At 37.6% G+C, this 17016-nt stretch overlaps 1 protein-coding gene across 1 annotated transcript; it reads right to left on the bottom strand.

Moving 5' to 3' along the window:
- Positions 1 to 2295: 2295 nt before the first annotated feature.
- On the bottom strand, positions 2296 to 5331 carry LOC126788402 (zinc finger protein VAR3, chloroplastic). The gene is given in 6 exon segments (XM_050514393.1): positions 2296 to 2568; positions 2570 to 4111; positions 4194 to 4301; positions 4463 to 4701; positions 4803 to 4845; positions 4847 to 5331. Coding segments are annotated over 6 exon segments (2586 nt in total). The 3' UTR covers positions 2296 to 2399.
- Between the last annotated feature and the right edge of the window lie 11685 nt (positions 5332 to 17016).

The following is a 17016-nucleotide window of genomic DNA, read 5'->3' on the forward strand; positions in this document are numbered from 1 at the left end:
AAACAAATTTGTGGAAATTGTATTTGAAAGGCGAAAACACCGCACGACCAACTTATTCTAAGTCAGGCAGAAGCAAGAGCTTCATTACAAAACTAGAAAGTTCCAGCCTAAAATAAGTAACGAAAACAAACTAACTAAGCCTAGGAAAAACCAAGCAAAATCCGAAACAATGAAAAAACCCAAATTAATGCAAACATATAGGAAAAATTTCCATTTAGTACCAAAAAATTTAGCCATTTTTTATTCATTCCTCCCATTTGGCTATTTAGGACCTCCAATAATAACTTTTGTCATTATGAAATTCAATTTTTGTTCTTTACTTCTTTTAACCAAAATCCTTACCTCTATAGCTGTTTTTGATTTTCAACACCGATGTTCCTTCGAACCCAGCTAGAGACATAATTTTTTCTTTCTTTGGGGATAAAAATTTCTTTGATAAATTGAGTGCGTCTCTTTTACGCAGAGTGTAGAAAATGTTTTCCATTAATCTTGTATGATACAAGATTTACAAATATATAGACTTCATACTACAATCACTATATCCTAGTATTGATTACAATCGTTGACAACTATGAATACAAATATGTAACTGATGATTCTAGCAATCAATCAGATAGCATAATTGATGCACATAGATATAACCATATCAGTAGGTAGTCAATGAAGGAGATTGAGCAATTAGTGGAGAAAATTGAGTAGCTTTAACATCCCCCCGCAAACTTGATGGTCCCGAACTGACAAGTTTGCTAGCAAAGAGAGCATGACGGTGCTTGTGAAGTGGTTTGGTAAGTAAATCAACTGGTTGATCAATAGATGGGATGAAACAGACCCGGTGACTACCAAGCGCCACTTTTTCACGAACAAAGTGATAATCGAACTCTATGTGTTTAGAGCGGGCATGAAAAACTGGATTATTAGCCATATATGTGGCACTAAGATTATCACAATGTAGAAGAATTGGAAATTGGATACGAGCACCTAACTCATAAAGCAAGAAGGCTAACCAAGTGGTTTCGGCACTGGCATGAGAGAGAGACCGGTATTCAGATTCGCTAGAACGAGCAATGGTAGGTTGCTTTTTAGAGCACCAGGAGATCAAGTTTGTGCCAAGGTAACAGAGTAAAGGCCAGCAAATGGTGAGATAGTGGTTGGGCCGGAATATTGGTGTGGACAGTGAGACAACTCATGATAGTTAGAGTGACAATTAGGACACCATTGAGGGCCATAAAATTCATGACGCACTGCCCAAGGAGGAGAAGCAAAGGGGTTGACTACGTTGTGCATTTGTGGCATCACAATTCTTGAGGGAGGGACAAAATGTTGTTGTTGTCGTGATAGGGAGTTGTTATGACTATTGTGGTACATGAGTGTAGCCATAGGAAGGGAAGAATAAGAATGATTTTGAAGATTGAGTATGAAAGGTTTGGGATGAAACAAGATGGGAAAAAGAATCGATAAACACCTAAACTAGTGATACCATGTAGAAAATGATTTCCATTAATCTTGAATGATACAAGATTTACAAATATATAGACTTCATACTACAATCACTATATCCTAGTATTGATTACCATCATTGACAGCTATGAATACAAATATGTAACTGATGATTCTAGCAATCAATCAGATAGCATAATTGATGCACATAGATATAAACATAACAGTAGGTAGTCAATGAAAGAGATTGAGCAATTAGTGGAGAAGATTGAGTAGCTTTAACACAGAGATTGGACAAAAAAAAAAACAATGAACTTTAAATATCGAAGCTCTAGAAGATGAGGAAAAAAAACTGTGCAGCCGCATTCTCTTAACAAAACCTGTTCTCTAATCTCTTCAAACAAATGTCACCAGAAATTATCCTCTCCTCCATTTGTATAATCAAAATTATAGAGTCACCACCAGACCTCCTCTGATACAAATTAACATATTGTAAAGTAAATTTGGAACACATTCGGACAATAGTTATAGCATCGTTTACTTTGGCTTTGTTTTTGGGTAGAATCTGCCAAGTGAGGGGTACGAATAGAAGCACTCATAGAAAAATCTGGTTTCAAAAAGAAAAATATTCAAAAACAACTACATACATAAGTAATAAACAAGATATCAGGAGCATGTGTAGGTCAGATCAGGTAAAGAGAGTAGATCAGATCAGAGTAAAGAGAGAAGTAATAGACCACCAAGAAAAATCATGGCTTCCAATCAGGTACCAATGAATGGATCTCTATAGATATATTAATCCTTTTTTTTTTCGATACAACAATATATCAATCCATATACAGCATACACTATAACACTAAATGGTTACAATAGTTTCGGAAGTACAAATGATTCGGAAACAAAAGAACATAAGGACATTTATCTCAAGCTTCCGGAACAACAAAAGAACTACTATTTCAAACTTAGATACCATCATCTTCCTTCATTGTATCAGAGCTCACTACAGGAAGGCTTTTTATGTACTGTGGAGACGTCAGCCTCCTCTCCTGAGGTGTTTTCCTCTTGATGACCACAAACCGATTCACTCCTTTGCGCATTGGCATTATTGAAGGGAAATCTTCATCAGGAATCTTCTGAAATGTCTTTAATTTGGGCAACACGCTTAAACCATCTCTCTGCGTTTGCCTCTGACATATCTAAAGGATTTGGTTCCTTCACTGCTGACCCCTCCAGACTCTTCCCTGTCCAGCACTGTCTAATATTTTGTTCATTGGACGGATGCTGTGTTTTCACTGCCTCATCAAATTTCTCTTTCCCTGAAGATCCACTGTTGAATTTATACCTGCTATTAGTGCTAGGATTACCAAACTTTATGGAAGAACTTCCACTCATTGGGGCTCCATTTACAGAGCTAGTCCATTTTTTCCCAAGATTATCTTCAGAAGGTCTAGATTTCAAGTCTGGCAACATGGGTTTCCCGACTTTCGTCTTTTGACTATGACCAGCATTCTGCTTCCCAGGTTTGGTCTAAAACGATTTGTTTGGAGGATTCTCTGGCATCATAGTCGGAGTCGCCTCGACACTAGTCTTGTTATCAATAGGCGTCCCATTTGTTTGTGGGTTGTCTACTTTAGCAAAGTAATCAGGTGGGAAGGGAACGAAGGGAACATAGTTGGCACTGTTAGCTAGTTCCATACTGGTACCTTTCTTGTATTCTGGAGAAGACAAAGAGCGATCCTTCTTCTTGCTGAGCACAAATCGATTCTGTCCTCTGCGGACCAGCATAATTTCGGGGAAGTCCTCGTCAGAAATTGCACTTGCAAGATCTGTAACATCGTGCAACTCTGCAACCCTCTTAAACCATCTCTCAGATTTTTCGGCTTGTTCCTTATCTTGGTTCCTGCTGCCAACTTGTTTTATGAACTTTCCAGATAGAAGATTGTCTTCTGATTTTCCAAATTGATTGTTACCTGAAATGCCTTCCAATTCACGGCCTTTCAGAGTGATGGACTCATTTTGGTCTCTCACTAACTTCCCACTCTCCTCTGTATAAGAATTTTTGGGTTTCTTCCCAAAAGCATCTGCAGGTAATGGCACAAAGGGAGCATCATTTGAGTTACTCCGTCTGTGCTGTTGATACTGTGCGGAACTTGCGCTAGAGATAAAAGATGGGGTATCAGTTTGTTCTCCAGGAATGGTAGCGGTAGTATTTGATTCAGAATCAGATGAACCACCACGAATAGTATCTAATCTCGGGCTGGATGTAGTAGTACCATGTGACTTATTTGCATTTCCCAATTGGAGATCCTTGATTTCATCACTATCCAACATTCTTTGGTGTTGGATATTTTCCAGTCTCCTCTGTAATGGTGTCTTCCTTGTACTGACAACAAATCTATTTACACCTTTCCTCAATGGCATAATTTCAGGAAAATCTTCATCTGATATCATACTGCTGATGTCAGAAGTTCTGTCCAACTGAGAAATCTTACTGAACCACCGCTGTGCCTTCTCTTCATTGGCAGCCAGCCTGCTATTGATATCAGCCTTATCTGGTTCATCTACATTGTCGAATCCAATATCTAAATTAGCTTTAATGGTGCCGATATCCAGGGGTTGCTTGCAATCACACCTCAAGCATACCACATTTCTCCCGTAGTTCAAGAAATCACATCTGACCAAGTAATTCTCAAAGTCATTATACAAGAAAACGCAGATAAAAACATTGGAAGATGTAACAAAGAAACAATGCTCACTGAGGACACTCCCACTCTCTGCCAGTCAGCTGTCTGTGTGGCCTTTGCCTCATTGCCTCATTGCATTTATGACATTTCATGTTTATTGCGAAGTTCATAAAATTGCACCTGCTCATAATAGATAACAGTACATGAAAAGTGTGGAAAAAAGATATGTCAAGTAAACAAGCAAGCCTATATTCGACAATCATTTCATACAAAATGCATTGAATCGTTAACAAGACCTAACCCACGAACTCAGTGCCCATTGGCCATAAAAAGTTATCTACCTTGAGCAAATCCAGTCATCTTCTTTCATTTCAATTGTTTTGCTTACTGTCCCAACAGAGTTGGACTCTGGAGCGCTATAACAAAGCTTTGTCATCTCTCTCAACAGATTACGGACAGACGATTCGACACTTTCACAATTGTAGAAGTTGCCTCGCTCTGAATAAACAACAGGATTGCTAGCATAACTCAAAATGTATCTCATCAAATCAACCGTTTCTGCTTTATCATCATCGAAGGCCTATACATAGGAGCATACACAAGACCAAGTTAGAAAACACTACTCAAATTACTCGAGAGCATAGTTAGTAATCCGACATCAATAACAGAGCTCACACTGACATTATCGCCTCGGACGACAAATGAGGTCATCCTCCGGGCTGAACTGGAACAAAAAGGGCGACCCACCCTCGACCACAACCTGTAAATCTCTTTGAGAAAGAAAGCGGAGAAGGCCGGGTCGTGCTGTAGCAAAGCCCAAATAAACACGGGCAGCGCGGACAAAGTGGTCCGGCAAGTCTCCGGTGAAGGCGTCTTGGCCGTGGAGTTCATTATAGCCGGCGGCAGAGAGGACAGTAAGGAGGTGGGACCACTCCGGCCAGGGATGCGGAGGTGGGTCGGCGGCGGGGGGAACGGGAGAGGAGGCGTTGCAGTGACGGGAGGATGATTTGGGAGTAGAAAAGGAGGAGGAGCGAAAAGAGAGAGTTGGTGAGTGGTGGTGGCGGCGAGAAGAGAGAGGGGGGCGGGAAGAGTGGCGAGACAGGCGGAGGAGGAGGAGGAGACAAGGGAAGCGGTGGTGGAGTTGGAGAGGCGAAGGGTGCGGCGTCGTGGTGGAGAGAAGGCTGAAGAATCTGTTGCTACCAGCACCCATTACGGCGCGGCGGAAACAATCTCTGCTTACTTTGGGCCGTTGAGTGAGCCATCTCGGCTCTGGGGAGACTGGGTCCAAGAACCGTGAAACCGGTCTGAGACGGCATTGCAAAGCTCGGCCCGGAAAAAACAAATTTATAATGGTCGACAACTAGGGTTGCAATCTCGTTCGATTATACTACTCCAGGAAGCACGGAAATGTGCATACACCCACGTTTCCCGCTTCCAAAGCGGAACCACTCCGGAAACGGGCCGGAAACGCCCGGAAACACCCGGAAACGTGCCGAAAACGTGTTTCCAGAAAAATGAGTTTTGGAAACGCGGTGGAAACGCGAGTTTCTGAATTGGAAACGCGATGGAAACACGAGTTTCCGAATTGGAAACGCGAGTTTCCAAAATATAAAGGTTTTTTTTATGTTTTTTTATTTGAGATTTTGAGTTACTTAAACTAAAAATTTATTATTATATTTTTTTGTATAATTTATATATATTTATATTTTTTTTATTTCGACGTTTCCAAAACGTACCCGCTTCCTAAATTTTTTGAAAAACACGCTTCCGCGTTTCCAAACGTTTCGCTTCCACGTACCCGTATCCGATTCCGTGCAGCCTAGATACTACTACACTCTCATACTCGTTTTGGTGTGCTGATACGTTTTTACTCATCTAATCCGCCGCTCCACTTCATTTTCTACAAATCTCATCATTCTTACTATTGCATGCGGATATACTCATCTAATCATCGTATTTCACTCATAATTTTTTGCTACTATATCTATTAAGGTTCATGTGGTTACGTGTTATTGCTACCGTTAGTTGAGACTACATTTGATTACCATTTGCTACTTATCAAATCATGTTATTGCACTCATAATTGTCATTGTTAGCAACTGTTACTATTAAAATCACCATGTTACTGCTTCTAAAAGGTTTATCATGCTTGTGTTGCTCATGGTGGCTAAAATACGAAATTCCAAAGTTTCTCAAAATATATATTTCACTATTCTCAAATGAAAGCTCATAAGATAAGGAATAACTTTGTAGTTTAAATCTTCTCCAAATTGTCGACGATTTAGCAAGAAAACTTGAAGTTTTCAAAAATAACTGAAAAAACATGAGGGAGATACTTATCCGTCAATGGTGTGGTATTATGGTAATTTTCGCGAAATCAGTGATATTTCAACATCCAATAATTAGTTAGTTTTAGGATCACATAATTATGGGCTTGGACTTGGGCTTATGTTCTTATTTGTTAAAATCTTTTGTATGGTGAGATTTTTGTTTTTGGGGTTTGATAATTAAGGGCATTTAAAGACCCAAAATGTTAATTTGGCCTCCTAATTTGGGCTTCTGATAAAAAAGAGTATGTGCAAAATCTCTACCCTTTAAAGTTTAAATTATTACAAACATGTCACTCAAAACCTAACCGGCTAAACCGTCTCTCTCTCTCAGACTCCATTTCTCTTTCCCTCTTTCTTTTTCACACTTTCTCTCTCTCTTTCTCTCTGCAACTGCGCCAACCGCACAAAAACATTTGGTTGAAAATCGCTCAACATTCTCTCTCTCTCTCTCTCTCCCCCCAAACCGAGACAAACACTGGCGCCCGGATCAGATTTTCCGACGAAGTTCATCTCTCTCTCCCCTCGTCCGCTGCCGCGCCTATCCTCCGCTCTCAAAGATGAGATAAACTTGAATCTGAATACTTAAACACATTACAATCTCTATTTGGGTAACTATTTATCTGGGTAACACAATCTTGAATCTCTATTCCGGACGGATTTTTCTTCTTCATTTGAATATGAACTTATCTTCCTCCTATGGATTTGAATCTCTATGTTTGATATCAGTTAGTTAGGCTTGGGAAAGCTGTTGTTACATGAAATTGTGATTATACTCGGTTGATTACTCTATGCTTGCGTTGAATTCAATTTGTATGTGAGTATGATGAATGGGCCATCCTATAATGCTATAATCTCCTTTTGGTATGTTTTGCACATCTGAATTTATTTTTAGGTAACTAATTTTTCATACACCTAACTGTGTAAGTAACTATCCAAATAACTGAATTTATTGTTATACAGTATCGATTTGATTGCATGATTGTTCATGCACATAACTGTGTAAGTAACTGTGGAAGTGGATTTAGAGCCTTGCTTTGTGTAGTAGGAATCCAAGAATGGCGAAAAGCTCTGATAGCTCACGCCAAGAAACAACATCCGAACGCCTTGAGGTCAGAATCATATATAAATTATGAGCTACGCACAAAGGCGAGGAATGATTGTAATCTTGTGACTAATGAAGGTGATTCAGATTATAATCCTTCAGAAGAGGCAAACGACAATTCTAAGGATTTTGGTTCAAAGGAGACAAAGGTGAGAATGTTACTAGTTGTAGTTTTTAGTATGATTTTTTTGTGTGTACATATGGATGGAACCATTATTAGGTAACTATCTTAGTATCTGTGCTTGTATCTTTGAGCTAACTATTTGGTGTTGGGTAACTCTCTAAGTAACTGTGTGATTACTATTTCATAACTGTTCACTTAGCCTTGTGTATGTCTGCGTACATATCAGGTTACATCAATCTCTTTTTTTCTCATATATGCAGAAAAACATGGCCCCAAAAGTAGGCAATAGAAAAAGAAAAGAAGTTAGTAGCGATGACGATGACGATGCCAATGATGATAGAGATCACAATGCAGTAGTGAAGAGGCAAAAAAAAAGACACAAGAAAAGAAAAACAGAAGGGAATAAATCATGTAATAGTCATTGTACATTCATTTTACACTTATAAACTGTTAGCATAAGTATTATGCTTGGGTAATGTAATTGTTAGTGTACTTATCATCCAACTATGATTCACTTTAAACATTTACAGGCAACAAAGAAAGCAAGGGCAACAACAAAGAAGACTATTGCTCATCCAAAACCAACCAAGCTGCAGAGAAAAGAGATGAGGAAAGGAAGAGACAGAGAGGTAACTATCATTGTAACTGATTCAATAACTTGATAGGTAACTGTGAGTATAAAATAATTGTGTTAGTGTATTTATCATCTAACTATAATCTAGTTTTGAGTTTTATAGGAAACAAAGAAAGCAAGGAAGGCTAGTAGCAGTAGAGCCGAGAAAGGAAAAGACAAAAAAGTTAGTGCTCAACCTTGTAACTGCTTGTAATAACTTAATGGGTAACTGTATGAATGCAAAGTAACTGTGCATGTAACTTGATGTGTAACTGTGTCAGTGTATCATGTAACTTATTAAGAAACTATGTGATTGACCCTAAATAGTTCATTTTAGAAAATATATAAAGTAACTATGTGAGTAACTGGATATGTAATTGTGTGAGTAACTGCATCTGCGTATCATGTAACTGTTTGAGTAACTGTATGAGTGTAAAGTAACTAGATTAGTAACTGTGTGAGTAACTGTATTTGCATATCATGTAACTTATTAAGTAACTGTGTGACAGTAAAATAACTAGATTAGTAACAGTGTCAATAATGTGTATGCGTATCATGTAACTGATTGAGTAACTGTTTGAGTATGATTTGTTTTTGTCATTTACAGGAACCAACTTACCAATTCAGAAGCTCTCTCCCTTCCTTAAATGAATACGGCTCTGTACCCGAAGGCGCAATGAAGTTGCTGGATGATACTCCATTTGGGAGGCTTTTTCCAGCGATAGAGAAGGGGTTTGTGAAGGGGAGCGGCAAATCAAATCTGCAAGTCGGAATGCTGGCAGAATGCTATGACGAAAAGAATAAAGGTTTTGTATTTGGAGGAAAGACCTACCGTCTTACTGATGCAGACACAACAAATATATTAGGACTCAACCTAGATGGGTCCTATGTTGTCGCAAAGGTGAGTGAAGAATTTGACTTTACAAAGACTTTCTTTGGTGAAAAAAAGGATGTGGGCAAGGGCATGGTGCTTAAAAAGATACAGGAGGAGTGTAAAAAAAATCCGAAAACTGAAGAAGAGGTTGAGAGAAGGGATGAAAACATAGCACGCCTCATGATCCTAGACATGTTGATTAAGTTCTTAAGGCCCAATGTCAAAGGAGACATTTCATGGGACTATGTAAGGGCTGTGGAGAACTTGGATGAGTTGAAGAACATATGTTGGGCGAGGGAAGTTACTCATTATTTGAAAGGACGTATGACACAACTCAAACGATCCACATCTGAAATTCAAAACATTGGTGGTTGTATTCAACTCTTCTTGGTAAGCTCTCTTTATCTCAAGTACCATTACTGATTTTAAGAATTACGACCAATCTCTTTGAGTAACTTGATAGGTAACTGTGTCAGTGCATCATGTAACTTGTTCCATAACTGTTTGAGTGTACTTGATTTTCCATACCAGTATTGGTTTTGCATGAAGAGCGGTAAGGTGCCAACAATGCCTGGTATGGATGTTGAGAAGCTACTGATCAAGAGATGGGATCTTGAAGAGCTCCGGAAAAAGCTGAAAAATTGCAACTTGAAAGATGTGGCGGTAAGTGTGCTCTCATATCCTTCACATTTGGTAACTGCATAAGTAACTGGTTATGTAACTGTCTGTATGTAATATAACTGTGCATGTAGCTTGATGGTTAACTGTGTAGATATCATTGTAGCTAGTTGAGTAAATGTGTGATTGACTTTGAAAATAGTCATTCAGAGGATATATTTGCTTAACTAGGTGAATAATTGGATAGGTAACAGTGTGAGTAACTGGATAGGTATCTCTGTGCGCGATTGGATAAGTAACTATGTGAGTAACTGGATATGTAACTATATGAGTTTAAAGTAACTGTGTATGTAACTGTGAAACTAACGGTATTGATATTTTGTAACTTGTTCAATAACTATGTGATTTAATCTTTTCAGAAAATGTTTCTCGATGTGGCGAAAGATCGCTTGGATGAGGATGATGACGCGGAGAAGTCAAAGACAACAGATCCATTGGATAAGGATGATGAGATGGAGAAGTCAAAGACAACAGATTTGCATGAAGAGGAATTTGTGAAGATTAAAGATTCACATGCAGAAGAACTTAGAAAGATGAATGAAAACCACAACATGCAGAAGGAGGAGCTGCAAGCGAAGTTGCTGAAACTAGAGGGTGATTGGGAAATGATGTATATCGCACATAAGATAATTGTTGAAATAAACAAAACACTCAAAAATAAAATACGGATCTCAAAGTCTATATCCGGAAGCTTGAGGAAAGGGATGGATTGTCAAACGATCAAGACAAACAAATTAAAAAAGATGAGAATCAAGTTGCCAAAGGATTAGAATAATCTTCTGCTTTTTTTTTAAATTGCATTTAAACATTTTGTTGGTATGAAACAATTTATGTGACTTGCTACTTATAAAATATTTAAATCCAAGATTTTTAGTTGCATTTTGACTGGTATTATAGTTACGCAGTTCATTCTTGCTATTGTAAATGTAACTGTGTATGTAACTACCATTTGCACATGTGATTTTGCACACAAAATATTTGAGGTTATTGAACAGGCATCGTCCCAAGACACCGACATCTTAGAAGAAATAAACATGATTGAAACAGAGGCAAGAATGAAGCGGCAACATGAGTCTGACCAAAAATCCAAAGGTAACTATAGTAACTATATGAATAACTTGTAGTTACAAATTTCTTTTTTGCTATTGCAAATGTAACTGTGTATGTAACTACCATTTGCACATGTGATTTTGCTAACAAAAAACCTGAGGTGATTGAACTGGGCTCGTCTCAAGATACAGACATTTTAGAAGAGGTAGAAAGGATTGAAAAAGAGGCAACAATATAGCGAAATCATGAGTCGGATGTTGCTGCGCAAAAATCTGAGGGTATTTCTCATTCCAGTTGTTGATATGTAACTAACTGTGTTATATATCATAAATATAACTATAAATTCTTCCATACTCTGTAGATTCCGAACTCGAGAAGGTAGATCGAAGACCTGAGAAGTGCATTAAGGGTATGTTACTACCTATGTAACTAGTTAGGTAACTATACATGTGATTTTAAAATTCTGCCTATCTGTTGATGTAACTCATAGTTACACAGGCAGTTACACAAGTAGTTACATGACTAATTTTGCTAAGAATTTAAATAACTTGTTAAGTAACTATACATGTAACTGATAGTTACATAGAACATTTATGCTAAGAATTGAAATAACTACTTAGGTAACTATACATGTAATTCTATAACTGATAATTACACATGCAGTTACATGACCATTTTTGTATGTTTCTTACTCGACAGATAATGCAATGCAACAACATGTTTGATCACCGCCTCACTCAATCCCTAGAGAAGCAAGATGGTTGCCAGTGTCGCCGGTGACAGACATGCCATCATTCAATCTTGGATTCTCTCCTTTTTTAACTCCTACTTCACCTGTCATTCATATCCCGGCTAGTAATTACAAGAGTCCATCTCAGGTGATGATGGAGGCTAAACCAGAGAAGTATCAAATTATTGAATCACCACATGCAACTCCGATAAGCTATTTGCCAATGAAAAAGAAGGACCATTTGCCGGTGAAAAAGTATGACCATTTGCCGGCGAAGAAGAAGGTCCAGAAATTTGAATTGGACGAGAATGCTGGAAAGACAGCATCCTCCTTGGGTCTGTACTCCTACATTGTCTGTTTGAAGGCCAAAATCCGAATTCCAAAAAAGTGTAATATATACTGGTGGGATGACGTGAAAAAAGCAAGAGAACAGAAAAAACGGGAGAAAGAAATGTGGGAAAGGAAGAAAAAGGAGGCTGAAGAACAGAAGAAGAATACAACATCTCAACTGAATATTTCCCCCGAGGTATTTGAGACGACAAAGAACGGTAATCTCGTATATGCTGTAACTGATACCGAAGAACCTGAGGCTAGCCCGGTGGTAGTGCCTGACTGGGACAAACACCCTGTTTACAAATGTTTGGACCCTGATACAAAGCAGAGACTACGAGAATATTGTCAAGATGAAAATGGGTAAGTACCTGGTTAACTAACTGACCTAGTAACTATCTATTATTGGTATCTATCTGCATAACTGTCTTTGTATTTGGATATTGGTAACTATCTGGGTATCTATTGGGGTAACTATCTGTGTAACTATCTTTGTTTTTGGTTGTGTAACTATCTAGGTAACTACTTGTGTGCCTGTCTTTGTATATGGATATTGGTAACTATCTACGTAACTGTCTTTGTATCTAGATGTGTAACTATCTATTGTTGGTAACTATCGAAGTAACTATCTGCGTAATTGTCTTTGTATCTAGATATTGGTACCTATTTGGGTAACTATATGTGTAACTTTCTTTGTATCTGGATATGTAACTATCTATTGTTGGTAACTATATAGGTAACTATCTACGTAACTGTTTTTGTATCTGGATGTGTAACTATCTATTGTTGATAACTATCTGTGTAACTGTCTTTGTATCTGGATGTGTAACTGCAACTTTGTGACTTCATGTGCAGACTTTTTAATCTGGGAGGGCCCTGGGATCGCAACTGAAATAGGCATGTATGAAATCGAGTAGATGGTAATGCAAGCTCCAGTTGCAAACAACGTTATAGATGCATATGGAGCTTTGTTGTATGGTGAAATGAATGAAAAGAACAATCATTGTCCACCAACAGTGGAAGTCATGCACACACATTCTTGGGTAAAAAAACTGACTTTTGAGAAAGCAATAAAATGAAAAATTTATTTTGAAAACGACAACCTGAAAGAAAGCTAAGCCTTTGTTTTGTATGAAACAGAATGCGACGGAAACTCTTGAAGCCCAATACATGCACAAGTTCCAATGTGAACCATTGTATGAGAAAATTGGAAAAGCAGACCTCATACTTTTCCCAATGACAGATGGAACAGGGTTTCACCACACTTTGTTGGTTTTTGATAGAGAAGGATACAGATTTGTCCATTTTGATTCGTTACGTAATACGTCAAAACCAGATAGCGGGGATAGCTTCAAGAATGCTGAAAAACTGGTATGCCGCCCTTACTTATTTTCATTTAGCTAGTTACAGAGGCAGTTACATAGCTTGTTACCTTTCGTTGATGTTATTTACTTAGCTACCTTTAGTTGTTGTCCTTTAGCTTGTTACCTTTTCTTGCTCTCATTTAACTAGTTATGGGGACATTTACATAGCTAATTACCTTTACTTAATGTCATTTAGCCGGAGACAATTACATAGTTAGTTACCTTTGGTTGTTGTTATTTACTTAGTTACGAAGACAATTACTACCTTTATTTTCTGTCATTTACTTAGTTACCTTTGCTTATTGTCATTTACCTAGTTACGGAGACAGTTACATAGCTAGTTACCTATGGTTTCTTTCATTTACTTAGTTATGGAGACAGTTACTTCCTTTATTTGCTGTCATTTACTTATTTACCTTTTCTTATTGTTATTTACCTAGTTACGGAGACAGTTACATAGCTAGTTACCTTTGGTTGCTGTCATTTACTTAGTTACGGAGACAGTTACATAACTAGTTACCGAGACAGTTACATATATATTTACCTTTACTTGATTTCATTTAGCTAGTTGCAGGAGACAGTTACATATCTAGTTACCTTTATTTAATGTCATATAGCTAGTTATGGAGACAGTCACATATCTAGTTACCTTGGGAAAACACTGCAACTAAAATTTAATGTTTTTTAATGTAAAAAAGGCTCGTATGATTAATATATGGATGAGAGCTGTCCAGGACCAAGCGGATGAAATGTTGAAGCAAGGATGCCGGTTTAGACCAGACGAGAACGAGAGCACTAATAAAACACTGAATTTGGTGCAACACCATCTCTCTGATATTGAAAGGCAGACAATCATCTGGATTAAAGACAACTATATGATGAATATACCGTGGCTTCTTTCAAAGGACACTTGCCTCAACAAAAATCTGGGACGTAAGTACTGGTAACTGTCATAGTAACTATTAATAACTTTCTTGGTAACTGTCTAAGTACTAGTAACTGAATTTGTATCCTGGTAACTTGATTAGTAACTATCTTCATTACTTTTTATAACAGGATAGACTATGGAATTTACGTCCTATACTACATGAGCACAATTATATCTTTGGGGGAATAACCGACAAAGTTCACAAAGAAAGATGACATCAATCCTCCAAGGTATATGGCGAAAGTTTTGAAGAGATTTGTGGACAATCGGCACAGTTGGAGAAAAGCATAAACAAATAGGATTCAGATGTAGTAGGATTCAGATATGTAGGTGGAAAGTAATTAAGAAATTGTTTGATTTATGGAAATTCACATTATGTTGACTAACTTGCTTGGTAATTGTATAATCATTTGGTAACTTTCTTAGTAACTATATTTCCGAATATTATCAAATAGTTCTACGGTTAATAAACCCTACACCATAAACGCCAAAACATTGCTCTGCGCCACTTATTGTTCACTCATGAGTATGATGACCATATTTACCATAAAAGAATCATCGTCACCACCCAAGTAACTATATATTGAACGTTTAAGTTTGTTGAGTTATCTAAAACTGCACTATGTGGATGCAAATTAGAACGTTAGGGTCCTACCATTTGATAATTGTTTTTTCTTTCATCAAAGGCAGCGTGCCGCTGCACCGCGCCTCGGCAGCGTTCCGCTGGACGAACCGATATGAAGAACTGACGTATTAAAGCCGGTAACTAACCAAATAACTACAAATGTAACCATATAATATCAATTATGTAAAAAACAATCTACTATTGCTTACTCAGTATATCTGCTATGAGCAATGTATATTATTTCTAAATACACGAACAAAATATCTGCTAATATAATTCAAGATTTATATTAAAGTAACTAGGATAGTAACTATATTGGGTTTTTACAAGTCAATCTGTTGTGATTTGCATACTTCTTGCACCTACTACATTTGATTGTCCTTAGAACTTCATTCTTACTTCTAAACCTCTGTGTCTTTGGCCTTCCAGCCCGCCTTTTTGTCAAAGGCGGCTCCAATATAAATAATGAAGATAGAGCTACATCGACCGGCTTTAAAATTGTAGGAACAAGATTGATTGAAAAAGAATACGTCTCAAGGTACTTTTCCACCTTTACAAACACACAACAAAAAACAATAGTTACCAAAACAGTTAGTTAGACAGTTACACAGGCTGAGACCACATGTAATAGGATGTGTAACTAGCTAAGAAATACCTGCACAACAACAAAATAAATAGTGTAGAGATTAAAGAACAATAACGCACCGTGAAAATAGGGTTGATGTATGAGTAAGGCGAGGCACCATGTTGCTGAATGACAACGAGGGCATGTGAGCAAGGAAATCCATGAACTTGCCATTCTCCACACGAACAATAAGAATCTGTCAAATTCACCATAACTGAATACTTCTGAGTTTGAACTTCATACACATGGGTATCAAATCTGCTAATTTTCCAGTATCTTCCCAACTCCAAGTTATCAATTAACTTCTTTTCTACCCTCGGGCACAACTCAGTGATCCAATTTTTTGAGTCTTCTTTACAAGTTGCAATTAGCACCATAGACTTAATTCTAATACCTTCATTAAGCTCAATAATAGGAAGACTTTTCAAATCCTTCACCCAATTATTGAAGCACTCAGCGAGATTGTTTGTCATTTCTCCAAACCTTTCACCATTAAAGTAAGATGAAGCCCATGTGTCCAAAGGGAGATCCACTAAAAATTTTTCAACAACTTCACCACCTTCACGCTTAAATTTCTCAAAGTTCATCTGAAACTGATCCGTGGTACGGGAATAAGTACAACACATGAATAATTTTGAAATCCTGCTTCTAAGATATGAACCAACAACAAACTTTCCTTCAAGATTATCACGGAGATGCCTGTAACAATATCCCACTGGAGCGTTAGGAAACACTGATGGACTGATTTACGAAGCCCATGATTGCGATCAGAAATGAATGTGATCTGCCTTGTAGAGTATGTAGACATATATTCAGCTAAAATCCCCAAAAAGAACGTCCGGTTATTCTCGGTTTCAGAATCCACAATAGCATAAGCTACCGGATACAAACCTGTAAAACAATCAAAAAAAAGAACATAAGTACCTATATACGTAACTATGTAAGTAACCATGTCAGATTCTTAGTTAAATGAATAGTTACAATGTTAGATTCGTAGTTACATAAATAGTTACATTCACAGAAACGTTTGGAAGTGAGAAAGCAAAAGAATAATAAGAGGTATTTATGTAACTATTTGTAATACTGGTCAAGTAAGTCATATATTCAAAGTTACTTGACTAGTTACATAAACATAGTCCACATGAAGGAAATCAGAAAAGAAGAAGAAATTAAGGGGCAGGACCTTGATTTGCATCCTTTGCTGATGCAGAAAGAAGCTATCCTTTGTACTTATTGGTGATAAAGGTAGCATCAATAAAGAGAATTAGTTTGCAACTCTGGAAATCTTTCATCCAAGCATCATAACTCACAAATAAACGAAGAAACCTTTTTGTTTCTATATCCCATTGCACTGTCACCCTTGAACCAGGGTTGCATTCAACGGTGCGGTTGCAGAACCAAGACAAATGATTGTAAAACTCAGCTTCATTACCAAGAAATTCTTCTCTAGCGCGTTCCCTACCATACTAGGCAGTACAATAAGGAACATCCAAACCATAATTTTGTTTTATATCTTGACATA

The sequence above is a fragment of the Argentina anserina genome, chromosome 1 (assembly GCF_933775445.1).
Source record: "Argentina anserina chromosome 1, drPotAnse1.1, whole genome shotgun sequence".
Taxonomy (NCBI): domain Eukaryota; kingdom Viridiplantae; phylum Streptophyta; class Magnoliopsida; order Rosales; family Rosaceae; genus Argentina; species Argentina anserina.